A 20907-nucleotide genomic window follows, 5' to 3' on the forward strand; every position below is an offset into this window, starting at 1 on the left:
CATGCAATGCATCAGAACCTAAAATATATTTTGTGCTACACTCCACCTGGGGCTAATCTCAGCGCAAAATCATATTGATGCACGTCGGTCCACCCCACAGTCTGCCCCAGTTGAACCCGCCTGACAGTCCGCCCTGTGCTGAATTTTTGCACAGTCATGTGACCCGTGTTTAAGCCCACCACGTGTCACACCCAGCTTGCTGTCTCAGCACTCAATTTGCCCCATGTCAAGTGGCCATGCCCAAATCTGACCGTGGGTGCCAAACTACACCTCTATATGCTGCAATCGCACTGACACATTCCAGATTGGGAGCCTGCAGGACATGATTCTAAGGGCCACACCTTGTGGCATTGCAGGCCATACCAAGACCATAGACCTCGCTAGGAATGGCATCTGGCAGCCCACGAGCAAACAATGATCCATCAAACCAACCTCGAGCACATATGACGAAGACTCATCACACCTGCAGACCACCCGCCTAAACCCCCTGTGTGGATGCCAGACCATGAGCCAGAACTTGCCCAGATCAACACCAGCCTGCGCCTGCTGTTGCACTCATTCCTCTCACCCACAGATGGTGAGCAAGATAACAACATACACTCATCCCCACATATCCCTCCTCCATCTCCCCTGCCCTTTGACTGGGGCTTGTTCGCCACTCTCACTGACACTGAACTCCCCCTGTCGATCACTGACCAATGTCTGTCCGACCTCTCGCGTGCTCTATTAGATGGCCTCGACTCGGTCAGCCTCAGTTCTGAAGAAGAGCTCAATGAGTGCTCGGACAATGATGAGGATCTCATGCACCATGATGCTGAGTTCAACATGCCCTCCGGTATGCCTATTCCCTCCAGTCTCAACATACTGATATTCACCTCATTCAGTGGCCTATGACAGTAGCATGTCTGGAAATCTGCCAGGACTCACATGTGCCCGCACCCAAGACCACTTGGCAACCTCACAGCACTGGTTCCCGTGGCTCGACCGCGTGGTATGATTGCTGCTAGCTAGCCCTCATACACCTTCTGACCGTCACATAGACCTGTACACTAGATGTCCTCATGCACCTACCCCGCTCTGTGTTCTCACAGTGGCAGCTCAACCTCTTTTTATGGTTGCTCAAGGTTAACAGGGTTGACAACATCCCTTCTGTGCACTTGATGCAGACTTTGAATTCAGCACTGCAATGCATGTGTGGCATCCACAGCATTCAATACAAAGGCGCTTTCAGGCACAATTACACAGTCAATAACCTCGTGCAGATCATAGCTCAGGTATTCCATTGCTTTCTCCCCTCACCCCCTGTTGCCTATGAGACTCACGCTAGTGTGCCAATAGGAAATGGCTAACCCTAGAGTGCAGCCACTACTGCACTTCTACCCTGAGGATTGAGACTCAGGCCCCCTGTCAGAGGCTCATCAAGCTGTGTGATGGCTAGAAGAGATGCCCAATGAGCAACTAAGTCCCATAGCACGCCACAGAGGCAAGGACTATTATTATTATTATTATTATTATTATTATTTTTGGCGGAAGCAAAGAGATGGGACAATGCAACTTGGTCACACCTTCCGACTCCAACTTAAGATGATGGGGATCCCACCCATCAAATCTGAACCAAGGCAAAATGCATTTACGCACACCTAGGGTTGCCAGGTAGTGTGGGACTCTGGCCCCTGTGGTCACGTGTCTGGCTTGGCCATACATTCTGCGGGGGCAATACCCACTAAAACCTGATGTAAGGGGATCTAGTTGTCTGGGAGGGCAGCTTTATCTTGGAGGACACCGCTCCATGTACTTAGTACTAATGATTGGCTCAGCACTTGCTGTCTGTATCATTCCTGAGTCATAATCTTATCCATTTCCAGTTATGTGTTGATGGCTCATAGCCATTGTCGTTCAATTTCCCCTGGAGTGTGCCACTTGGTGGGGTCCTCTCCTTGCTCAATAACCCGTTCACATCATATCTTCCAGATAAGATATGCTGACTCTGATAGCAATATTCTGTACAGTCAGTTCACCCCTTGTCTTGGGCGATTGTCATTGGATTTGAAGTCAGGGAGGCTGTAGCTCAGGATAGCTCCCAGTGACGGTGGTTCCCATTCGGGGAATTTCTTCCTCCACATCGCTTCGCACATGTCCCAGATCTGTTTGCGGCCGGGGGTGTTGCAGGTGATGAGTATGTGCTCCATGGATTCCATTTGTTTGCAGGCGGGACATTCCACTCTTTCCTCATGTTCGGGGATTTTCAGCCAGAAGGCGCCGCATTTTTGCGTGTTATGCATCAGTTTCCACAGGAATTCTGTAATCAGATGGGAGAAGTTTTTGTGGTGTAGTGACTTCCACACTGCCTCCTGTGTGGGGAGGCTTCCTGTCAAGTCTTTTGCTGCTGTCCGGGCCTTGTGCATTCGCTCTTCTGTGGCCTGTCGGGGGGGTACATTCATTGCCAACCTGATGCCTTTGTAAGTGAGTGACTGAGTGAGTTTGCTAAGTTTGGTGCCAGATACTCTGTATTCTGGGGGAACAGTGAGGTCAATGTTGTCTTCAGTGTCCTTCCTTGCTCCTTCCCCAGCCATTTCATTTCCAATTGTTCCATCATGTCCTTTCACCCATTGTATTGTGGTTACTGCTGATCTTCATCGCAGTTGATAGGCCGCAGCTTGGAAGAAGGCTGCATTTGCAACACCTATCCATCCTCTATCTTCCCAGATCCTGAGGTGTATTGTGAGTCCGTCCATGACATATTGGGAGTCGCTGACAAGTTCCAGGGGTGCAAAAGGGGGGGCGGTTTGCCCTGTGACCACAACCACTGCAATCTCCCCGGTGTTGTTTGTGCCATGTCACCCAGGTACTCTTTTCACTATGGAAGGGAGGGTGGGGGGGTAGAAATACACTCCGCAGCCTACCTGTGCTAACTCGCTTCCATTGTTCAGGCAGGAGCCATCTGTGTACGCTGTGATGGCTTCATCTTGGATCAATATGCCTGGGGCACGTCCTTCCTGTATTGCCAGGTTCACACAGACTGTGTCTGCATCAATGAACACTCGGAAACCATCCACTATGGGGCCGTCCAGTATGACTGATGGGTCAAAGATGATAGGTTTGTTGTTGTTTTGTGCATCCATGTTCACCATCTTTCTTCCTGGCATTAGGGACAGTCCGTTGGGGGAGGGTTGGTCGCTCAGTGACCATTTTTTGTACAGGGTTGCCATGATCTTGCCCATGGCCTCATAGCACGCGTTCAGGTTTTTGCATCCTCAGGTCCTGTCCAATTTGCATGAGGTGCATGCACAGTTCTTTCTCATGTGGTGTGGCTTCTGTGTCATTGGGACCGGTTTCATTTTATTTGCTATGTCTTGGATATCTCCCACTGTTTTTACTCCATGGTGTTTTCTCAGGCAACATCCTTGCGGAGAGTTGTTCATCAGATTCAGACTGTTCTCAGTGCCCATATGGTACCATATTGGGAGTCTTTGTTTAAGTGGTAGGGAGAGTTTGCATGTAGAGAATGTGATGTTATATTCTTTTGCCATTTTGAGCATCGTTTGGATTGCGGTGGGGAGTTGGGAGCCGTTGTGTAAGCCCATCCTCCATGTCTGGAGGAACACATTCTGTTGTGTGTCTGCATCCACTTTGGTCGAACATGGTGTGGCTTGATCGATGTTGTTGCCAAGCCATGCTCCCAGGATTCTTATGGCTTTGCCATTGCTTGCAATGTGTATTCCATTGGGTATTGGTCTCATTGTTAGGTTGTGGGTCATGTCAGTCGTTAGGGATCTGTTTGTGAGCACCTGGTCTCTATAGGTTTTGGGGCCGATTGGTATGATTTCTGTTTTATCGACATTGAATCAGGCCCTGGAGCCCGTGCACCACTGGCATAGGATGCTTTCCAGGTTCTCGAATGAATCAAACTCTGAGAGATAGACCGTGGTGTCGTCTGCAAAGAGGGTTGTTATCAGCCTTTCCTCTATACCTGGTATGTTGAATCCCTCTAGCGTGGAGGCCCACAGCATGCATGCCAGGGGTTCTATTGTCAGGATAAATGGCAGGCATGAGAGTGGGTCTCCTTGTTGGACCTCTCTTGTCACTCTGAATACTGAGCTTTGGACTCCATTTATTACTACAGAGGTCCAGGCCAATGCATACAGGGATTTGATTGTCGCTATAAATGAGGTGGGTATATTCAGTCTGCTCAACGTTGCCCACAAGTACTCATGGTCTATTTTGTCATAGGCCTTTTCCTGGTCGAGGACCACTATTTCCCCGTTCACCTCCTGGGTCTTGGCATACTCGATCATCATTTTGGACAGCCTCACTTGGTCCAGGATGCTTCTGTTTGAAAGGAAGCCTCCTTGGTTGTGGTGAACTATTCTGCTCACGGCATTCGCCAGGCGTAGGGCTAGTGCTTTCATGAATAGTTTGTAGTCAGCATTTAGCAGTGTAATTGGGTGGTAATTCTTTACCTTCTTTCAATCCTTTTTCTTGTAGATTGGGCACATCCAACCGTCCGCAAAGTTGGTTTCTGGGACGACTCCGTGGGCTTCGATATCATTGAATACTTTGGTAAGTGTTTGTATACAGTCAAACATGTTGATTTGTTTCTGGTTTTGCACTGGGCGCTGTAAGCCTGGGCTTACCACTACATTCAGATTGAGCTTCGGCATCATGTGTTTGCGCACCTGTCAAGTTGTTTGGTTCCACAGGGTTGTCTTCGCGCATGTGCACACATCGAACAGGAACCCTTTTTTCGTTACAAACCACCATCTCTCCTCTACCCTTTTTCAAAGATCCTTCTCTCTTACACTAGTGTACAAAGACAATTCAGCATTGCTTTCTGCTCGGTTCTCTTCCAGTCTGAAATCGACTACGAGTGTTGCCTGCCATCCTGTGGCAGGCTTCCACTTTTTTTTGAACCGCTGCACAAAGGCAAGCCGTTCTTGTCATTTGTGGCCTACGGGTCATCTTAATGGTGCCATGCTGTAGACATCTCTCGACATAACTGTAACCGAAGCCATTGCCGACCACACCATGCCATCCATCGTCCCCGTACCGTCCTTTGCCTGCCAATATCCGCATCCCCACTGTCCGCTGTCATGCTGCCGTCATCAGGTCTCAAGACCATCCCTGTGCCACGCACATGACTGCAGCGTGCGCGTCAGGATCCAAAAGGCGAGCTGACATCGTCCTTACATGACGAATCACTCTTGACCGCCGGATCCACACATATAGTCACCGAAACTAGGGTTGCAGACACCGAACAGGCACATATAGTTGCTGAATCTAGTACCGAACTCACTTCAGTCTCCTCCATGGCATCGGATGGTGCTCTCGTAGGCAACCAAAATAATTGAACATCTTCCCCAGTGTCTGACTCTGTATCTTCCTCCTCATCCTCCCATTTCATTCCACCCCATCACCCGCCACACATCATGTCGCAATCTGGTGAAGCAAGTGTCAAACACGATGCCCCTTCGAAGGTGCCGTTGCTGCAGCCAGGATGACTGACGCCTCAGGTCGTCTGTAAATTTGCCGACACTTGTCAAGATTTCTTTGAGCAAAAGGATGTATCGGCAGACAAGCAGACACGGCATATCCTAGCCGGTATCCATGACCTGCATATCCGTGACTGGATCACTGCGGGATGAGAGTGCATTTCAGCACTTGCATTTGGAGACTTCATCGCTGAATTACAACAGAATTATCTTGACAGTCAATGGGAGCAGGATACACGCCATCGTATCCACATGCTCACACAAGGGGAATATGAAAGTTTCTGGGATTTCTCCAACAGACTACAGGCTCAGAATGATCTACTCCATGATACACCCTCACATCTATTGCAAGAAGCGATCTGGCAGTGTCTGGAAGGCGGAATGAATGAGGGGCTGGTGCATAGATACTCTGGCGACAGCATCTTATCGACTTATAAAGTTATCAGCATGCACGTGGACTTTGTCGAATGGCACAAACTCGTTGTCGCCCTCGACACTAAACACCGCTCAGAATTGAAGGAATTCGAGAGGATTGCGTGCAACACCCACAAACAGTTGCATCGCATCAATCCTCTTGGGAATCCATCTCGCAAAAATAACTTGCCTACCTCCGCAACTGTTTCCACTCCTGCAGACTGCCATGCAGGTCCCTCAGCGGCCAACGATACAAGCTGCTGTTAGACAACAATGGTTGTCTCAAATGTCGATGATTCTTTGTCAATCATTGTTCAAATATGTGCCCCAATGGGTTCCCGGACCCTACCATTTATCACACCCTCACACAAGCAGACGTAGATTGTGCTCGACGCGTCCAACCTAAGGCCACGGCTGCCCCGGTTGCATCCGTGGCATCGGTGGTGAGCATCGAGAATGTTACTTCTGACAATGAGGGAAGGTCTGATGACCATGTTGTCACCGCACTGGTTGCCACAGTGCTGGGTCTCTCTGCAGAGCTGTTCTCCTTGTTCGAGTTTGATGACCCCGTTCTCAGCGACGATGGCGAGCTGGAGGATGAGGAAGAGGTGAGCACTCTGCTTGCTCATGTTCCGCACCACATAATAGCTGCCATTCGTGTGGATGCAGACACGCCCAAGGGCGATTTATGGGTGCCTCACCTTGTCTGGACCTGTGTTGTCCGGGGAGATCTAGCTACGATTCCATTACAGGCCCTTATTGACAATGGGTCTCACGCAGTTCTGATTCGTGAAGACTGCATGGACAAATTGGGTCTCTGTCATTGTCATCTGCCTCATCCAGAATGTGTTAAATTGGCGATGAAGAATGAAGGCCAAAAGGTTGTTGTTGAGCTAGCTGAATACATTCATTTGCAGTGTTCCGATCCATTGTTTGGCTGGCAGGCGCATTCTGTTCATGCAATTATCGCCCCTGGACTTTGTTTCCCCATCATTCTCGGTTTTCCTTTCCTTGTCCGTAATGAGATTGTCATTGATCACGCTGCCCATTCTGTTGTAGCCAAAGCTTCCATGTTTGATCTCCTCCATCCGCAGCTGCCGTCTCCCCCTGTAGTACCACGTCCCAGACTTCAAGAACAGATAAAGTCCATTGTTCACAATCATACATCCATGATGACCGAACTGAAAGATCAACTGTGGGACCAACATGACTTTGTCAACAAAAAGGCTGAGCCAATGCATGACCTCGACATTGTGGGGTTAGTGCGAGAGCAGGTTGAAGAGCTCACTGCACAAGAACAACTCACACAACTTGGTGATGCACTGAAGGCGGAGTTCCGTGACGTGTTTGAGCCAATTCCCCATGCCAATGACTTACCCTCAGACATGTACTGCCGCATCCAGCTGAAAGATGCTAGTAAACGTATCGCGACACGGTCATATAGTACACCGCAAAAGTACAAGGAAGCTTGGTCAACCCTGGTACAGGAACATCTCACTGCAGGGCAGATTTGGCCCTCAAATTCTGAACACACATCACCAGTGTTCCTCATGCCGAAGGTGGACCCTACTGCCCTCCCGCATTGGGTAAATGATTACCATTTTCAAAACAGCAACACCATCATCGACTCGCACTCGCTGCCTCGGGTAGATGATATCCTCATCAACTGTGGCAAAGGCAAAATTTGGAGCAAAATGGACATGATGAATTCGTTCTTTCAAACTCGGGTACACCCCGATGACATGCATCTCACAGCTGTATCTACACCTCTCGGACTATATGAGTGGCTTGTGATGCCAATGGGATTGCACAATGCGCCGGCAATTCACCAGCACCGTGTTATGGTGGCATTGTGGGAGCACATTGGTCATATCTGTCATGTCTATCTCAACGATATCGTTATCTGGTCGAACTCAGTGGAAGAGCATCAGGAGCACGTCCGTCTCATTCTGCAGGCTTTGCGTGCTGCAAAGCTCTACTGCAACCCGAAAAAATGTGAATTTTTCATCTACAAGCTTGATTTCCTTGGCCATCGCATATCCGTGCGTGGGATTGAAGCTCATTCCTCCAAAGTCGACCGGATCCTTGACTGGCCTGTCCCTCGCAACGCAAAAGATGTCCTTTCATTCCTCGGACTTGTGCGCTATATGGCTGCTTTTCTCCTGCAGCTGGCTGACTACACACACATCCTCACACCCCTGACTACAAAGGAAGCGAACAAAAGCTTCCCTCCTTGGAATACAGAACATCAAGTTGCATTTGAGGTGGTCAAGGCCCTTGTTGTCAGCCAGGAGTGTCTAATGGTGATCAATCATGACAAACCTGGGCCCAATCAAATTTTTGTCACTTGCAATGCCAGCAACTGGCGCACGGGTGCCTGCCTCTCCTTTGGTCTTTCCTGGGAGACAGCATGTCCGGTCACATTTGATTCCATGCAACTGAAAGGTGCGGAACTCAATTATCCCGTGCATGAGAAGGAACTCCTTGCAATCATCCGGGCATTGAAGAAATGGCAATTTGACCTGCTCGGCACACCATTCAAAGTGTTTACCAATCACCGAACCTTAGAGAACTTCCAGACACAGAAAGATCTATCCCGGAGACAACTATGATGGCAAGAATTCCTTTCTCAATACGAGCTGGAGATTGTCTATATAAAGGGCGAGGACAACACAGTTGCGGATGCCCTTTCTAGACTACCACCGGCCACCTTTGCAGATGAATTGCCACCCACCCCAGTGGCTGCCATCCTCTCCATCACAACGGACCCTCAGATCCTTGACATCATTCGGGCAGGGTATACTGAAGATGTGTTCTGCCAGAAGGTTATCACCAATGGTGCGTCCATGCCTGGGCTTCAATGTGTCAACGGCCTCTGGTATATGGGGTCTCGTTTGTTGATTACTCGCGTGGGCGACGTCCATGAGCAGCTGTTCCGTCTCGCGCATGACACTGCAGGGCATTTTGGTGCAGATAAGAGTTACGCCAACCTATGTGATGCGTACTATTGGCCAAACATGTGTTGTGATCTGGAGACAGCCTATGTACCCGCCTGCGCTGACTGTCAGCGCAACAAATCGCGTACCACAAAAACAGTCAGTCCTCTGCATCTGCTACCTGTTCCTGACGCCCGTGGCGACTCAATTGTGATGGACTTCATTGGTCCATTGCCGCTGGATGAAGGCTATGACTGTATCCTAACAATCACTGATTGTCTTCACTCTGACATCTGTATCATCCCGACCAGGACAGATGTCATGGCAAAGGACCTCGCTGTGCTCTTCTTCAATCATTGGTACTGCGAAAACGGGCTTCCCACTGAGATCATCTCCGACCACAACAAACTCTTTGTCTCCCGTTTTTGGACAGCTCTTTACGCGCTCACCGGGGTGAAGCTCAAACTCTCCACGGCCTACCACCCTGAGACAGATGGGGCCAGCGAACGCTCTAACAAGACAATCAATCAGTGTATTTGGTATCATGTACAGTGCAATCAGCTCAGATGGGTTCATGCTTTACCACGTGTGCGTTTCGATATCATGAACACCGTGAACGCGTCCACTGGCTTCAGCAGCTTCCATCTGCACTTTGGGCGCGCACCGTGCATCATTCCTCCTCTCACGACAATGCCCTGTACAGTGTCCAATGAGAGTGACATCGACATTGCACGCGCCATCATCAACCAACTCCACGATGATGTTGCCAAGGCCCGTGACAACCTGCTCGCCACTAGAGTCCAACAGGTGCATGCGGCCAATGCGAAACACAGTCCTGAGATACCGTACAATGTGGGGGACAAGGTGATGTTGTCCACAATACACCACCATCACGAATACCACTGGAAGGGCGAGCGTCACATGGCCAAGTTTTTTCCACGTTACGATGGACCTTACACCATACTAATTGCTCACCCAGGGACTTTTTCCTACACCCTCGATCTCCCCCCACATTCCAAACTCTTCCCGACCTTTCACGCCTCTGAGCTGCATCCCTTCATTGCGAATGACACTTCCCTTTTTCCTTCCCGCAAGCGCACACAACCTGGTCCTATTGTGACTGCAGACGGATTGGAAGAATACCTGATCAACGACATAATTGATGCCCGTTGACGTGGACGCGGGTGGCAATACCTTGTGCGCTGGGTCGGCTATGGCCCCAAACATGATTTGTGGCTGCCACGTTCTGAACTGGATGACTGCGCGGCGTTGGATCACTAGGAGGCATGGGAACAGGGGGAGCCAAAGCCTCGGTAGCTTTTTCCCCACCAGGGTTTTTTAACGTACCCGTTCGCAGCGGCTGGTTGGGCTGAGTTGCTTTTCCTTGCTACTTGTGCTGTCACTGTTCATGATCTGCTACCTCCGACCTGATTGCTTTTTCAATACACCCCAGGAGGGTGTAAGCCTGGGCTTACCACTACATCCAGATCGAGCTTCGGCATCATGTGTTTGCGCACCTGTCAAGTTGTTTGGTTCCGCAGGGTTGTCTTCGCGCATGTGCACACATCGAACAGGGACCCTTTTTTCGTTACAAACCACCATCTCTCCTCTACCCTTTTTCAAAGATCCTTCTCTCTTACACTAGTGTACAAAGACAATTCGGCATTGCTTTCTGCTCAGTTCTCTTCCAGTCTGAAATCGACTACGAGTGTTGCCTGCCATCCCGTGGCAGGCTTCCAGGTGCTCGCATTTCCTTCCTTTGTTAGATTTTCTCTTTGTGGCCGAGGTGTGTCTTGCTTTTAGGAGCTCCCATAATTCGTATGGTAGGCCGTTTCTTCCTGTTGAACTTCCATTCAGCGCTGCTGTTAGGGCTGCCTCAGTGTCTTCATCTCACAGTAATGCCCCTAGGTCATCAGCATGGCATTGCGGGAGGCGTGTTTCTATGGCGCATAGCGCATCATCTATCTGGTTCTTTCTCATTTCCGGGGTTGAGCCTTCGTGGATGTCCACCGTCTGCAGTTTGTCATGGTAGTCTCATGCCAGTTTGGCCATCTTGTCAGAGCGGTTCGTCACTGGTTCGCCTTTTGCATCAGATTCCTCCAACACTAGTGAGTATATAATGTCTTGTGGTGTTTTGTCCTTGTTAGTTGCAAACCAGAATTTACTTGATATCTCAGCTTTGAGCTTGTAATGTGCTGTCGTTGCATGTCTGGCTTTCATCCCTCTCTGTCTCATTTTGTTGTTTAGTCATTCTTGCAAAAGTGCAGCAGCTTCCCTTTTCTTGGTGTCGTTATCGATGGTCGGGTCTTCTAGGGCCTTTTGTAGATCATTTTGTAGAGCGCCAATGTCTCTATCCAGCTTGCAGGTCATTGTGCGTGCTTTCACCTTTGCAATCTGCATAATTTCGTTTTTGAATGCTTTAAAGAGTGTTTGCAGGTTGGTCTCATTGGTTCTGCTGTGTTCGCATTTTTTGATGTTTTGTTCTAGTTCGATGCCTTTCTCTGTGATTTCATCTATGAAGCTGTGACACCCCAGTAGGAAGAGGGGCATTGTCCAGCGGCCTTTCCCTATGTATGGTGTTTCTTGGTCAATGATGGTAGTTGTTACCATCTTGTGATCAGTGTTTACTAGGCTGTCCATTATGTCCCAGGACAGTGCAGTCTCGTTTACTTGTGGTGTCGCATATATCCTATCTATATGGGACTGGCTGCCTGATTGCTTGTGGAGGAGAGAATACCTCCTGTCTGTAGGGTAGGTTGTGCACCATCCATCTGTGAGATTTATACTTTTGCAGAAGTCTTGTAGCATGGTGATGGCATCCTTGTTGTCTCTGTGGCTCAGGAGTCGGTCGAGAGCATCTTTGACCAGATTGAAGTCGCCTAGGAGAAGGTTGGGCTTTGGGGGGCTTGTCTCTTCCCAGGTGGTTTTTAGTGATCTCCAGGAGTCAGTGTTGTCTTTGGGGTTATTTGGTGCATATATGTTGAGTATGGTGACGACTTTGTCATTGTGCCATGGTAAGGTCAGTAATATTGCTCTTCCTGGGATGATTTCCTGTTCCTCAATGCCTTTTGCATTCATCATATGTTTGTTAATTATGCATGCCATGCCTGCACTGCTTGTTGTGCCTTCTGAATGGTGGATTTGCAGGCATCGGCCTATGGGGCCAGCATGTATCTGTTGTACTAGTTAATCTGTGAGGTGAGATTCCTGGATGCACAAGACTCCTATGCATTGTTCTCTCATGAGTTGATTTATGCTGGACCATTTTTCAAAGTGTGCCGTGGAGTGATATCCGGCTCCTCTGACATTGAGAGATGCCACTCTTAGTGACGCTCTCGTGTTCTTTTTAATCTTCCAGTTGTGTGTAGTCTTTGCATTGTCATGCTGGTGTCCCTTTCCCTTCTTTCCACCTCGGGTCATAGGGGTTGTGGTGTTTTCTCGCCTTGAGTTCGTGTCATTGTTCCCTTCTGTCTCACTCGTCCTCGGGAGAGCATATACTGGTGGGATGGGTTCGGTGTCACGGTGTCCCTTGCATTGCGGACCCTCATGGGTGCTGGGGTCTCCGTGCATCGTCCTGTCATCATTTTCAATGCACCCTTCCTGGAGATGTCCACTGACAGGTGAAGTGTCCGTCTCTTGGGGCACGTGAGCAGTTTTACCATTGCCAGACAAAATGACCGTGGGGGGGGGGGGGTTTATGTGATGAAGATTTCCCTGTTGCTGTACCCTACCCGATGTACAACAATGTGTTGGAGGGGGAGCCATGCCCTGGCTTCCATGGGTGGTGTATGCAGTCAGTACTGGTCCGCCAGTCTGCTTGGACAGGTCCGGTGTTGTTCCCCACCGCTTCAGCATCTCTGCCCGGCTGGCCAAGGCCTGAATAGGCCTCCAGTTGTGTGCCTTGTGGCACTTGATAGGCATTCTTCTTAATGGCTTTCCTCCATCGAGAGATCGAAGAGTATATTTGGGCCATTAAAACACTCTGTTGTGTTTTTCCTCCAGCTCACATGCGTCTGAGCACACTTGTGTTGGGAGGTTTATTGGGTGAGAGGGGCAAGTATGTCATTCATGTTTGTGAACTACATAGCAGTCATTAAGTAGTAGTGGGAAGCTCATGCAGTATTAGATATTGTCCTTAGAAGCCACGCCTGCAGTTGCTCCCATTTCCTCTCGACACGCTGCCACCATGTCTGGAGCCTTTCGGTCTCCCGCCCCTCATTCTGGTTGCATGCTGCGATATGCCGGGCCTGTCGTGTTCATGGGCTTGGAGTAGATCCCTGTTGGGTGGGTCCCGCCATCCAGGTGTTGTGGTGAATGGGCAGAGGCCACACGGGTGGTCCGCTCCTTGGCATCTGACACATGGAAGTACTGGCACGCCCCTGCCCCAGCCAATGCTGATTGAGGTGAAGTCAGTTTTCTGGACTGCATTTCTCCACTCTAGCCAGTGCTCGCTCTCCTCTGTTGGCGAGTCTATGTAGATGTTGGCTGTCGGCACTTTGACACCACCTACCTCTTTGGTCCGGGGGATATGTACTTCTAGCGAGCTGATTATAACTCAGGCTGCGTCTTCGGGTGTGAGCAAGTGGAGGTGGGAGTGGGAGCATGTTAGTCTACCGATGAGCTCTATCATCTTCTGGTTCCACATGCAGTTTTGGATCATTACTTGTACTTTGTCTTCATCCATGCTGGTGTACCCTTTCACCCCGCACAAGAAGCGTGTCACGAGGAGTGAGGGTGGGGGTCGACATTACTGCCGGGGGGGATGGAGGACAGCCTGGGGGCAGAGTTGGTGGTTGTGATTGTCTGCTGGGCGAACTTCGGGAGGAGTGAGTGCTTGAGTGGCCTTGCAGCGGCGACGGCGGTGGAGGTGACGGAGGAAGTCCGGTGGTGGGGTGATGTATGACAGGGACTGGAGTCGTGGAGGGAACTGCTGACAATGAGCTGGCCCAAGTAACTGCTGGATCATCACGAGGCTCAGACTTCAGGATCCCTTCCAACTGTGGCCCCAAGGAGGACTGGGGGATTGCTTGAGGGGTCGCTGTAGGCTGTGCGACTGCCTCAGTTCCTCGAGGGAGATTGGGATCTCCTCCTCTTTGACCTGTACTGGTGACAGGTTGGGGAATGCGGGTGCCCAGGGATGCGGGTTGGGACGGGACGGGAGTGATGTGGCGAGAGGTAGATCTCGATGTGCCAGCATATTGAAGAGCAGGACCTTTGGGGTGCTGGACCCACCTGATTGGCATGTAGTGTCCTTCTTCAGTAGTGATGGATCGTGGGGTGCAATTAGAACATGGCTGTCAGTCACAGATGAAGAAGGAAGACTGGGTCCCACGAGACATCGAGCTGTTCTTGGATGTCGAACACATGCTTAAGTCGAGAGCAGTCGAAGAATTCGTCTGCCACGGTGATGGGGGAAGGAAGGGGAGGTGCGCGTGCTATGAAAGGTCATACTAGCTAGCTTACACCTATGGCACCCAAGATAACACTGAGGTTTGCAGTTCATGTGGGGCCCAGTACTGCTTTTGACTAGTATGCAGCAGGAACCTAAGCCACATGTCCGTGAGGACAAACACTGCCCACTGAAGTGCAGGTGTTGAAGGTTCGTTCCCTAAGCGACCTGTCGGAAGTGAATGAATGAGTTTGCATGTGAATGCCGGCAGCGAGGGGGAGTTTCGACCTAATGTCGTAATTTGGGGTCAAGCAACAGTGAACAAACAAACATGAAGGCTGGGGGCGTTCAACTGAGTCTCACCGAAGCAATGGTGAGCAAAGCTCAAACCTAAGGCTAGGGACAAGTAAATGTATTAGTTAGTGAAGGTAAGTAAAGGATACAAAGGAGCTTACTGACCTAGGGACAAGAGGTCAAAACTGAGGTCCCTAGGGCAGCAGAGGCCGGTTTATATACAGGGGAAGGTAAGGGCAGGCTGTGCGCACTGGTCCATGCGCAGCTGGTCCATGCACAGTCTGCTGACGCAGCCCTGGGGGCTGGTGAGTCAGAGCAGCTGTGTCAGCGGAGCCCGAGCTGTGCCATGCACTGCCATCCTATCTAATCTTATCTACAGGAGAAAGTAATATGACAACGAGACTTGTCTGTTCAAGCGTATGGTACAGAGGTCGCGGGTTTGAGCCCGCAGAAAGGAAAAAATTAAAAAACGGCTAGACGCCGTGTCAACTTGTGACATTGACGATGATTAGGCAAAGTCGGCGGTAAATACTTTTGAAACAGTGCCAGTATGCAAGTCAATCAAATCATCCGACTCACGCTGTTTGCTCAATGCAAAGAAGATCTTAGATGCACACACAACTCACATGTGCCAGAGGTATGTCTTCTATATTACTCCACTCACACATCAGGAACACCGGAAATCACCTAATGGACTGAGATCAGCTGTTTCAGTGCTGTCAGAAGGCTTATGGTCAATTAGTTCACCTTAGTTCACCTTTGTTTGCTAGTCTATTAGAACCTGAATTTTATGCTCTTTATTTTCATCAATCAATTTGTGTTAGCAGCCTCAGCCGGGCTCAGTCATCTCAGTACATCTCAGGAATAGCAAATTACATTGTAAACATTAGCAATTTAGTCTATAAAGTGACACAAATGGAACACAGTGCAGGATCTATGCTACAGAAATAAAATACTGTCTGTAGATGATCAATCTCCATCCTCCAACTCACTGCTAGGTGTATCATACACGGAATGTGCTGATCCTTCATGCGCAAGCCTCCTACACCCCTCTTGCCGTGCTTCATGGTCGACATCACATAGCGTGCCCAGCACAACGAGCTTGAAACAATACATACAGCACCAGGTCCCCATCACAAGGTAATCGTGTCAACTGTATCCTCATAAAGTCGACACCTGGGTCAAAACTGGCCTGAGCACCACAGCAAGAACCTATGTTTGACCTGTTATTAGTGAAGATGAGTCCAGCTGATTAAATTGTTGAGTACTTACCGCAATACTACTATGCCTTTGGAGGTCCAAGTTGTCCGACTCATCATCTACATCCCGTGAGCTTTCCTGGCCAATACATCTGCTACTGTAAGGCTGGCATTGAGTGTTCACACACGTCATTGATCAAAGTAACATGGATGTGGAACTTGGTGACAGCAGATCGGATGGTGGTAATGGAGAAGGTGAGGTGCTTGGAAGATACAAGTCGCTTGAGATACTACAACTGGCTTAAGGTAAATAATAGTATATACAAATCAAAATACATACTTCAAAATATGTCCTCTTGGTGAAATGGTTGAAGTGCTGTACGAAGGCAGTCTAGTGATCAGAGTTGTTGGGGTGCGGGGGTTTGATTCCTCATTTTGACAATTGCTTTATCCTGGGCTCCTGCTGGGACACTGGGCTTGTGTGACTGACTGAGATGACTGAGATGACTGAGACCCTTTCCTCAGTGCGCTTAGTCACTTATAAAATCCTGACTTTCCTGATGTGCTAAAATCTAATTGACTCTGGTTAATGCCCACTTGCACCCCGGTGGGGGCCACTACATTGTTGAGGTCATGGTAGGTTGATGACCTCCAGAATGAACTTGGGCTCCTGAACATCAACCTGTATCTGTCACTGACATCTTTGCATGCTGATGCTGCAGGAGGAATGGGGTAAACGGTTGGTGAGCACATTTGTCCACGGGCATAGCAATGTCTGTAAGGGACAATCGCATATCACACATACATCATGAGCGATCGTTATACACTATGAGGGGCCTCCTGCTCCCAGCTATTATTGCGCCCGAGCTTGCAAGCTCATTCCTGACCACGTGTTTCAACAGATGCATGTACAGAACCTTTGCGGTGTTGCTGATAGTGTGACTTCCTGGGAACATTGAAGCTTGCATGGCCTTCAATTCCACAACAATTCCACAACAATTGTTTTTGTAAATACACACAGTCTGATGAGCAAAGACATATTCATAAATGATTGCACTTCAAATTTCGATCTTTGACTATGCGGAACCAATTTGCTCAGTTACATGCCATACGGGGTAGCCGACATCCCCAACACTCAACTGATGCCACCTAATGATAGGCTCTTACTGGCTTTCCATGAGTTGTAGTAGAGCTCCCAATGGTTGACCATGCCTGCTTGATGTGGTTGCCAGCCCAACAGACTGCGCGCAAGGTAGGAGCGAGACAGGCTTGTTGTAGTAATTGTGACATCAAACACTCCTTATCAATTGTGACGGGATCACTTCGAGGCAGCTGGGAGTGTGGTCCACATTGTGAGCACGCACTGTGCTGCCGCGCGCAAAATCCTAGCTCGCTTCGTGAATAACCTGGTATTATATTGACAAGTTGACACAAACTTCCAGAGCGACTCACGGCCCGAAGAGTCAACGATAAACATCGAGTTTTACTAACACCCCGAGCCTACGTATGAGAGATTATGGACCTGCAAGGCGGGTAATCTAAGCAAGCTTGGTCCTCTACTCAGTACAACGACTTTGGACAGCTTCAGCATAGCACAAGGCTGTAAACATCACACAGCCACAAATGTCACCCTGAAGCAGCTCGGAAGGGTGAACACAAAATAGAGTTCATGCAACAGGGTGGAAAATCAATGACATGCCGAGCATACATGCAGTGTCAAAATCCAGAAATTGCGAACATTCCACAAAGAATCCCCGTCACTAAGCAGTATATCAATGAGGTTGTCTAACCTTGCATACTAATCCCGAATGTTGTGAGCCAGTACATAGCATGGATGATTGTGCTGAGCAAACCAACGATGCCCAGGAAGAGGTGCTTTGGCCATAATGCACCTCGGGGTATCAGCCTCCATCTCACTGGAAACCCGCCGAACACTGGCCTTATGCTCTTCCACTGAGCAAGAGCCTCATCCGCACTAGGCCTCAATGCAGGATCATGCCTCATCATCGATACTATCAGAGGCTCGAGAAACTCCACGTTAGAGAAAACCTGCATTGGATGTGGATGTGAAAGAGTGGCAAGAACAGCAGAAAGTATGCACATCATGGAAGTAGTGACAGAAGAGGTTGCCAATCATGAAGATGTCGACCTTGAATGGATCATATGGTTTCTTGCGCCGTGAGAGCTTGGGAACCTCCTGGTCTCTACTGGCAACTCCAACGACTAGTCTGTTCTCGGCATCCGGGGGGATATGGCTGGATATCCCAAAGTCAACATAATAGTATTTCACTGGTACATCGATGCGTGAGTAATGAGGAGCAGCCGTTTGCGTGTTGGGAAGAAGATTTTCCCGTATGGGATGGAATCCCCGAGGATACATAGCAGATGCATCCATCATTATGTTCTTGTATGCACAATCACTGCAGGATGCCATAGATTAGCCAGAAATACACGCCTGGTAAACAGTCTGACTCACTGATGTGCCACCCCTTGCTCATGAAGAAACACGAGTCCCTTTGAAGTGATTTCAATCTTGTCCTGGGTATCGGACCAACAGGTAGCACTTACTTCCAATAGTTGGTCAACGAGCTCGGTAACCTCTTGAGGGATCTCGAATGGAGGAGAGTCAATGAGCTGAAGGAAAGGCATCACCATATACAAAATGCTTTCGTCTTCATCATCCTGGAAGATGTCTAGGATAGACACACAGTGATTTCATGGATCATCGCGCAGTGATGGGGCCGATAGTGTCACGAGTTGACACGGCATCTAGCCGTCTTTTTCCTTTGAGGCGCACCGGAATGTGAAAATGCTGAGACCCGTGGTCTAATTCGTACACATTTGCGGTTGCCAATACATTGTACAGATTGTTATTATGAGGTCCGACGTGTGCGGCATGAAGCACAGACTGGATCAAAAAGATTCCTCCTTCATCGCCCGATAGTGCTCCAACTCCTCACGCATCGACTTCACCTGTGCCATTAAGGCCGCCAGCGTCTCAGATTTCTCTGGACTCGCTGAAGCAGCACTTATAGTTGCCGAGGGTGATGTCATGACAGGGGCACTTGTCGCGGCCTGGGTGGAACCCGAGGCAACCGTAGCCCGCGCATCAGCGTGTTTGGTGTAAGGCTTGTCCTTACAATTGGGGCACTCGAAGCGGCGGTACCCTTGCTTCCCACAGCCGAAGCAACTGCCGGGAAAGTCTCCTTTTCCGATGGCAGTGTTGATGCTGGCCGACACTCCATGCGACCTGGGCGCACCACCGTGTGCTCCACCTCATCCACCTCCTCGAGCCGAGAAGAAATTGTTTAACTCGGGCTGACAGGCCTGGCTAATGTCGAGTATTTGCTCGACTTCTGTGGCATGCTTGTCAGCATCTTCCCACGTGGTGAACATTTTGAGCTCGATTTTGCGGTAGACACGGGAGGGGATGCTGCTCAGGTACTTGCCACGGAGTTCCAGGTCTCCATACCCAGAACGATCCGCCGGACCCTTGAACAGCACGGAGAATTCTGCAGCGGTGCGTTTTTTGTGGACTGACTTGTCTGTGCAGAGCTTTGCCAGTTCCACCTGGGCTGCAGCTTCATCGTCGAGGTTGCCGAAGCGGGCTTTGAGCGCGGCAGCAAAGGCTGCCTCATTGGCAAAAGGGGTTGTGACTCCTTGGACACCTAGCTGCACTGATACGAGCTGGGCAAAGAATGGAGTGGCCCAGGTACAAGTGTCGCCATCAAGGAGGCTCAGAGCAACCTGTACTTTGAGCTCAATGGTTGTCAACAATGTGTTAACCAGCCAGTATATGTGGAGCTGGGATAGGAACTGATCGCACTCGATGATGGTTTTTCCATTGTATTGCAGGGGGAGCAGGAGTTTCAGTGTCTCCTTGTCAGGAGGGGACACTGGGGATGACATTACCGGCGATGAGGGGGATGGAGGACTGCCCGCAGGTGAAGGCGGCTGTTGTGACTGTCTGCTGGGCGAACTTTGGGAGGAGCGAGTGCTCGAGCGGCCTCGCGGCGGCGACAGTGGTGGAGGCGACGGAGGAAGTCTGGTGGCGGGGTGATGTACGACAGGGACTGGAGTCGAGGAGAAGACTGCTGACAACGAGCTGGCCCAAGTAACCGCTGGACTGTCATGGGGCTCAGGCTTTGGGTTCCTTTCCAACCGCGGCCCCAAGGAGGACTGGGGGATTGCTTGAGGGGTCGCTGTAGGCTGTGCGACTGCCTCAACTCTTTGAGGGAGATCGGGATCTCCTCGCGCTTGACCTGTGCTGGTGACAGGTTGGGGAATGCGGGTAGATGGGGAGGCGGGTTGAGACGGAATGGGAGTGACGTGGCGAGAGGTAGACCTCAACGTGCCAGCGTATCGAAGAGCGGGGCCATGGGGGTGTTGGACTCGTCTGATTGGTATGTAGCATCCTTTGTCAGTAGTGATGGACTGTGGAGTGCGATTAGGGCATGGTTGCCGATCACAGATGAAGAACGGAGCCTTGGATCCGTCGTCCTCTGGGTCGTCGCAGGAGATGTCGATCTGCTCCTGGGTGTCGAATGTGTGCTCGAGTCAAGAGCAGTCGAAGAATTCGTCAGCCACGATGGTGGGGGAAGGAAGGGGAGGTGCGCGTGCTACGAAAGGCTGTACTAGCTAGCTTACACCTACAGCACCCGAGATAACACTGAGGTTCGCAGTTCATGTGGGGCCCAATACTGCTTTTGGCTAGTATGCAGCAGGAACCAAGGCCACACATCTGTGAGGACAAGTATCACCCACTAAAGTGCAGATACCGAAGAGTTCGTTCCCCGAGTGATGGTGATGTATCGTAGGCTACCTAAGTATAGTAAGGGTGCGCACCACCCAACCTATAGGAAGTGTGAAGTGAGTGGGAGTTGTGTGTGAATGCTGGCAGCGAGGGGAGTTTCAACCTAATGTCGCAACTTGAGGTCAAGCAACAGAGGACAAACAAATGTGAAGGCTGGGGGCATTTGACTGGGTCTCACCGAAGCAATGGTGAGCAATGCTCAAACCTAAGGCTAGGGACAAGATAATGTATTAGTTAGTGAAGTAAGGAAAAGATACAAAGGGAGCTTACTGACCTAGGGACAAGAGGTCAAAACTGAGGTCCCTAGGGCAGCAGAGGCCGGCTTATATACAGAAGAAGATAAGGGCAGGCTGTGCGCATTGGTCCGTGTGCA

At 49.9% G+C, this 20907-nt stretch overlaps 7 protein-coding genes across 7 annotated transcripts; 3 read left to right on the forward strand and 4 right to left on the reverse strand.

Annotated features, from left to right (window-relative positions):
- Window positions 1-495: 495 nt before the first annotated feature.
- On the forward strand, window positions 496-1392 carry POSPLADRAFT_1058730 (hypothetical protein; the record flags this gene model as incomplete). Its single annotated transcript, XM_024481076.1, has 4 exons — window positions 496-835; window positions 885-991; window positions 1041-1274; window positions 1339-1392. 4 exons carry the CDS (start codon window positions 496-498, stop codon window positions 1390-1392), a joined length of 735 nt encoding a protein of 244 aa, XP_024337352.1.
- Window positions 1393-2009: 617 nt separating this feature from the next.
- POSPLADRAFT_1147620 (hypothetical protein) lies at window positions 2010-3221 on the reverse strand (the record flags this gene model as incomplete). Its single annotated transcript, XM_024486085.1, has 2 exons — window positions 2010-2420; window positions 2904-3221. The coding sequence occupies 2 exons, from the start codon at window positions 3219-3221 to the stop codon at window positions 2010-2012; spliced, it is 729 nt and encodes a 242-aa protein (XP_024337353.1).
- Window positions 3222-6223: 3002 nt separating this feature from the next.
- On the forward strand, window positions 6224-7557 carry POSPLADRAFT_1035094 (hypothetical protein; the record flags this gene model as incomplete). The annotated part of the gene is made up of 2 exons (XM_024477064.1): window positions 6224-7489; window positions 7516-7557. 2 exons carry the CDS (start codon window positions 6224-6226, stop codon window positions 7555-7557), a joined length of 1308 nt encoding a protein of 435 aa, XP_024337354.1.
- A 1885-nt stretch (window positions 7558-9442) lies between these two features.
- Window positions 9443-9718, forward strand: POSPLADRAFT_1092092 (hypothetical protein; the record flags this gene model as incomplete). Its single annotated transcript, XM_024483096.1, has 1 exon — window positions 9443-9718. A coding segment is annotated over one exon (276 nt), but the record flags the coding sequence as incomplete, so codon positions are not given.
- Window positions 9719-11086: 1368 nt separating this feature from the next.
- On the reverse strand, window positions 11087-12760 carry POSPLADRAFT_1147716 (hypothetical protein; the record flags this gene model as incomplete). Its single annotated transcript, XM_024486094.1, has 2 exons — window positions 11087-11904; window positions 12250-12760. 2 exons carry the CDS (start codon window positions 12758-12760, stop codon window positions 11087-11089), a joined length of 1329 nt encoding a protein of 442 aa, XP_024337356.1.
- A 798-nt stretch (window positions 12761-13558) lies between these two features.
- On the reverse strand, window positions 13559-14136 carry POSPLADRAFT_1148760 (hypothetical protein; the record flags this gene model as incomplete). Its single annotated transcript, XM_024486220.1, has 2 exons — window positions 13559-13642; window positions 13750-14136. Coding segments are annotated over 2 exons (471 nt in total), but the record flags the coding sequence as incomplete, so codon positions are not given.
- Window positions 14137-15597: 1461 nt separating this feature from the next.
- On the reverse strand, window positions 15598-19117 carry POSPLADRAFT_1148567 (hypothetical protein; the record flags this gene model as incomplete). Its single annotated transcript, XM_024486199.1, has 12 exons — window positions 15598-15714; window positions 15795-15887; window positions 15910-16011; window positions 16062-16112; window positions 16889-16962; window positions 17086-17127; window positions 17512-17770; window positions 17823-18141; window positions 18198-18259; window positions 18290-18403; window positions 18862-18950; window positions 19006-19117. The coding sequence occupies 12 exons, from the start codon at window positions 19115-19117 to the stop codon at window positions 15598-15600; spliced, it is 1434 nt and encodes a 477-aa protein (XP_024337358.1).
- Between the last annotated feature and the right edge of the window lie 1790 nt (window positions 19118-20907).

The sequence above is a fragment of the Postia placenta genome (genome assembly GCF_002117355.1).
Source record: "Postia placenta MAD-698-R-SB12 unplaced genomic scaffold POSPLAscaffold_10, whole genome shotgun sequence".
Taxonomy (NCBI): Eukaryota; Fungi; Basidiomycota; class Agaricomycetes; order Polyporales; family Adustoporiaceae; genus Rhodonia; species Rhodonia placenta.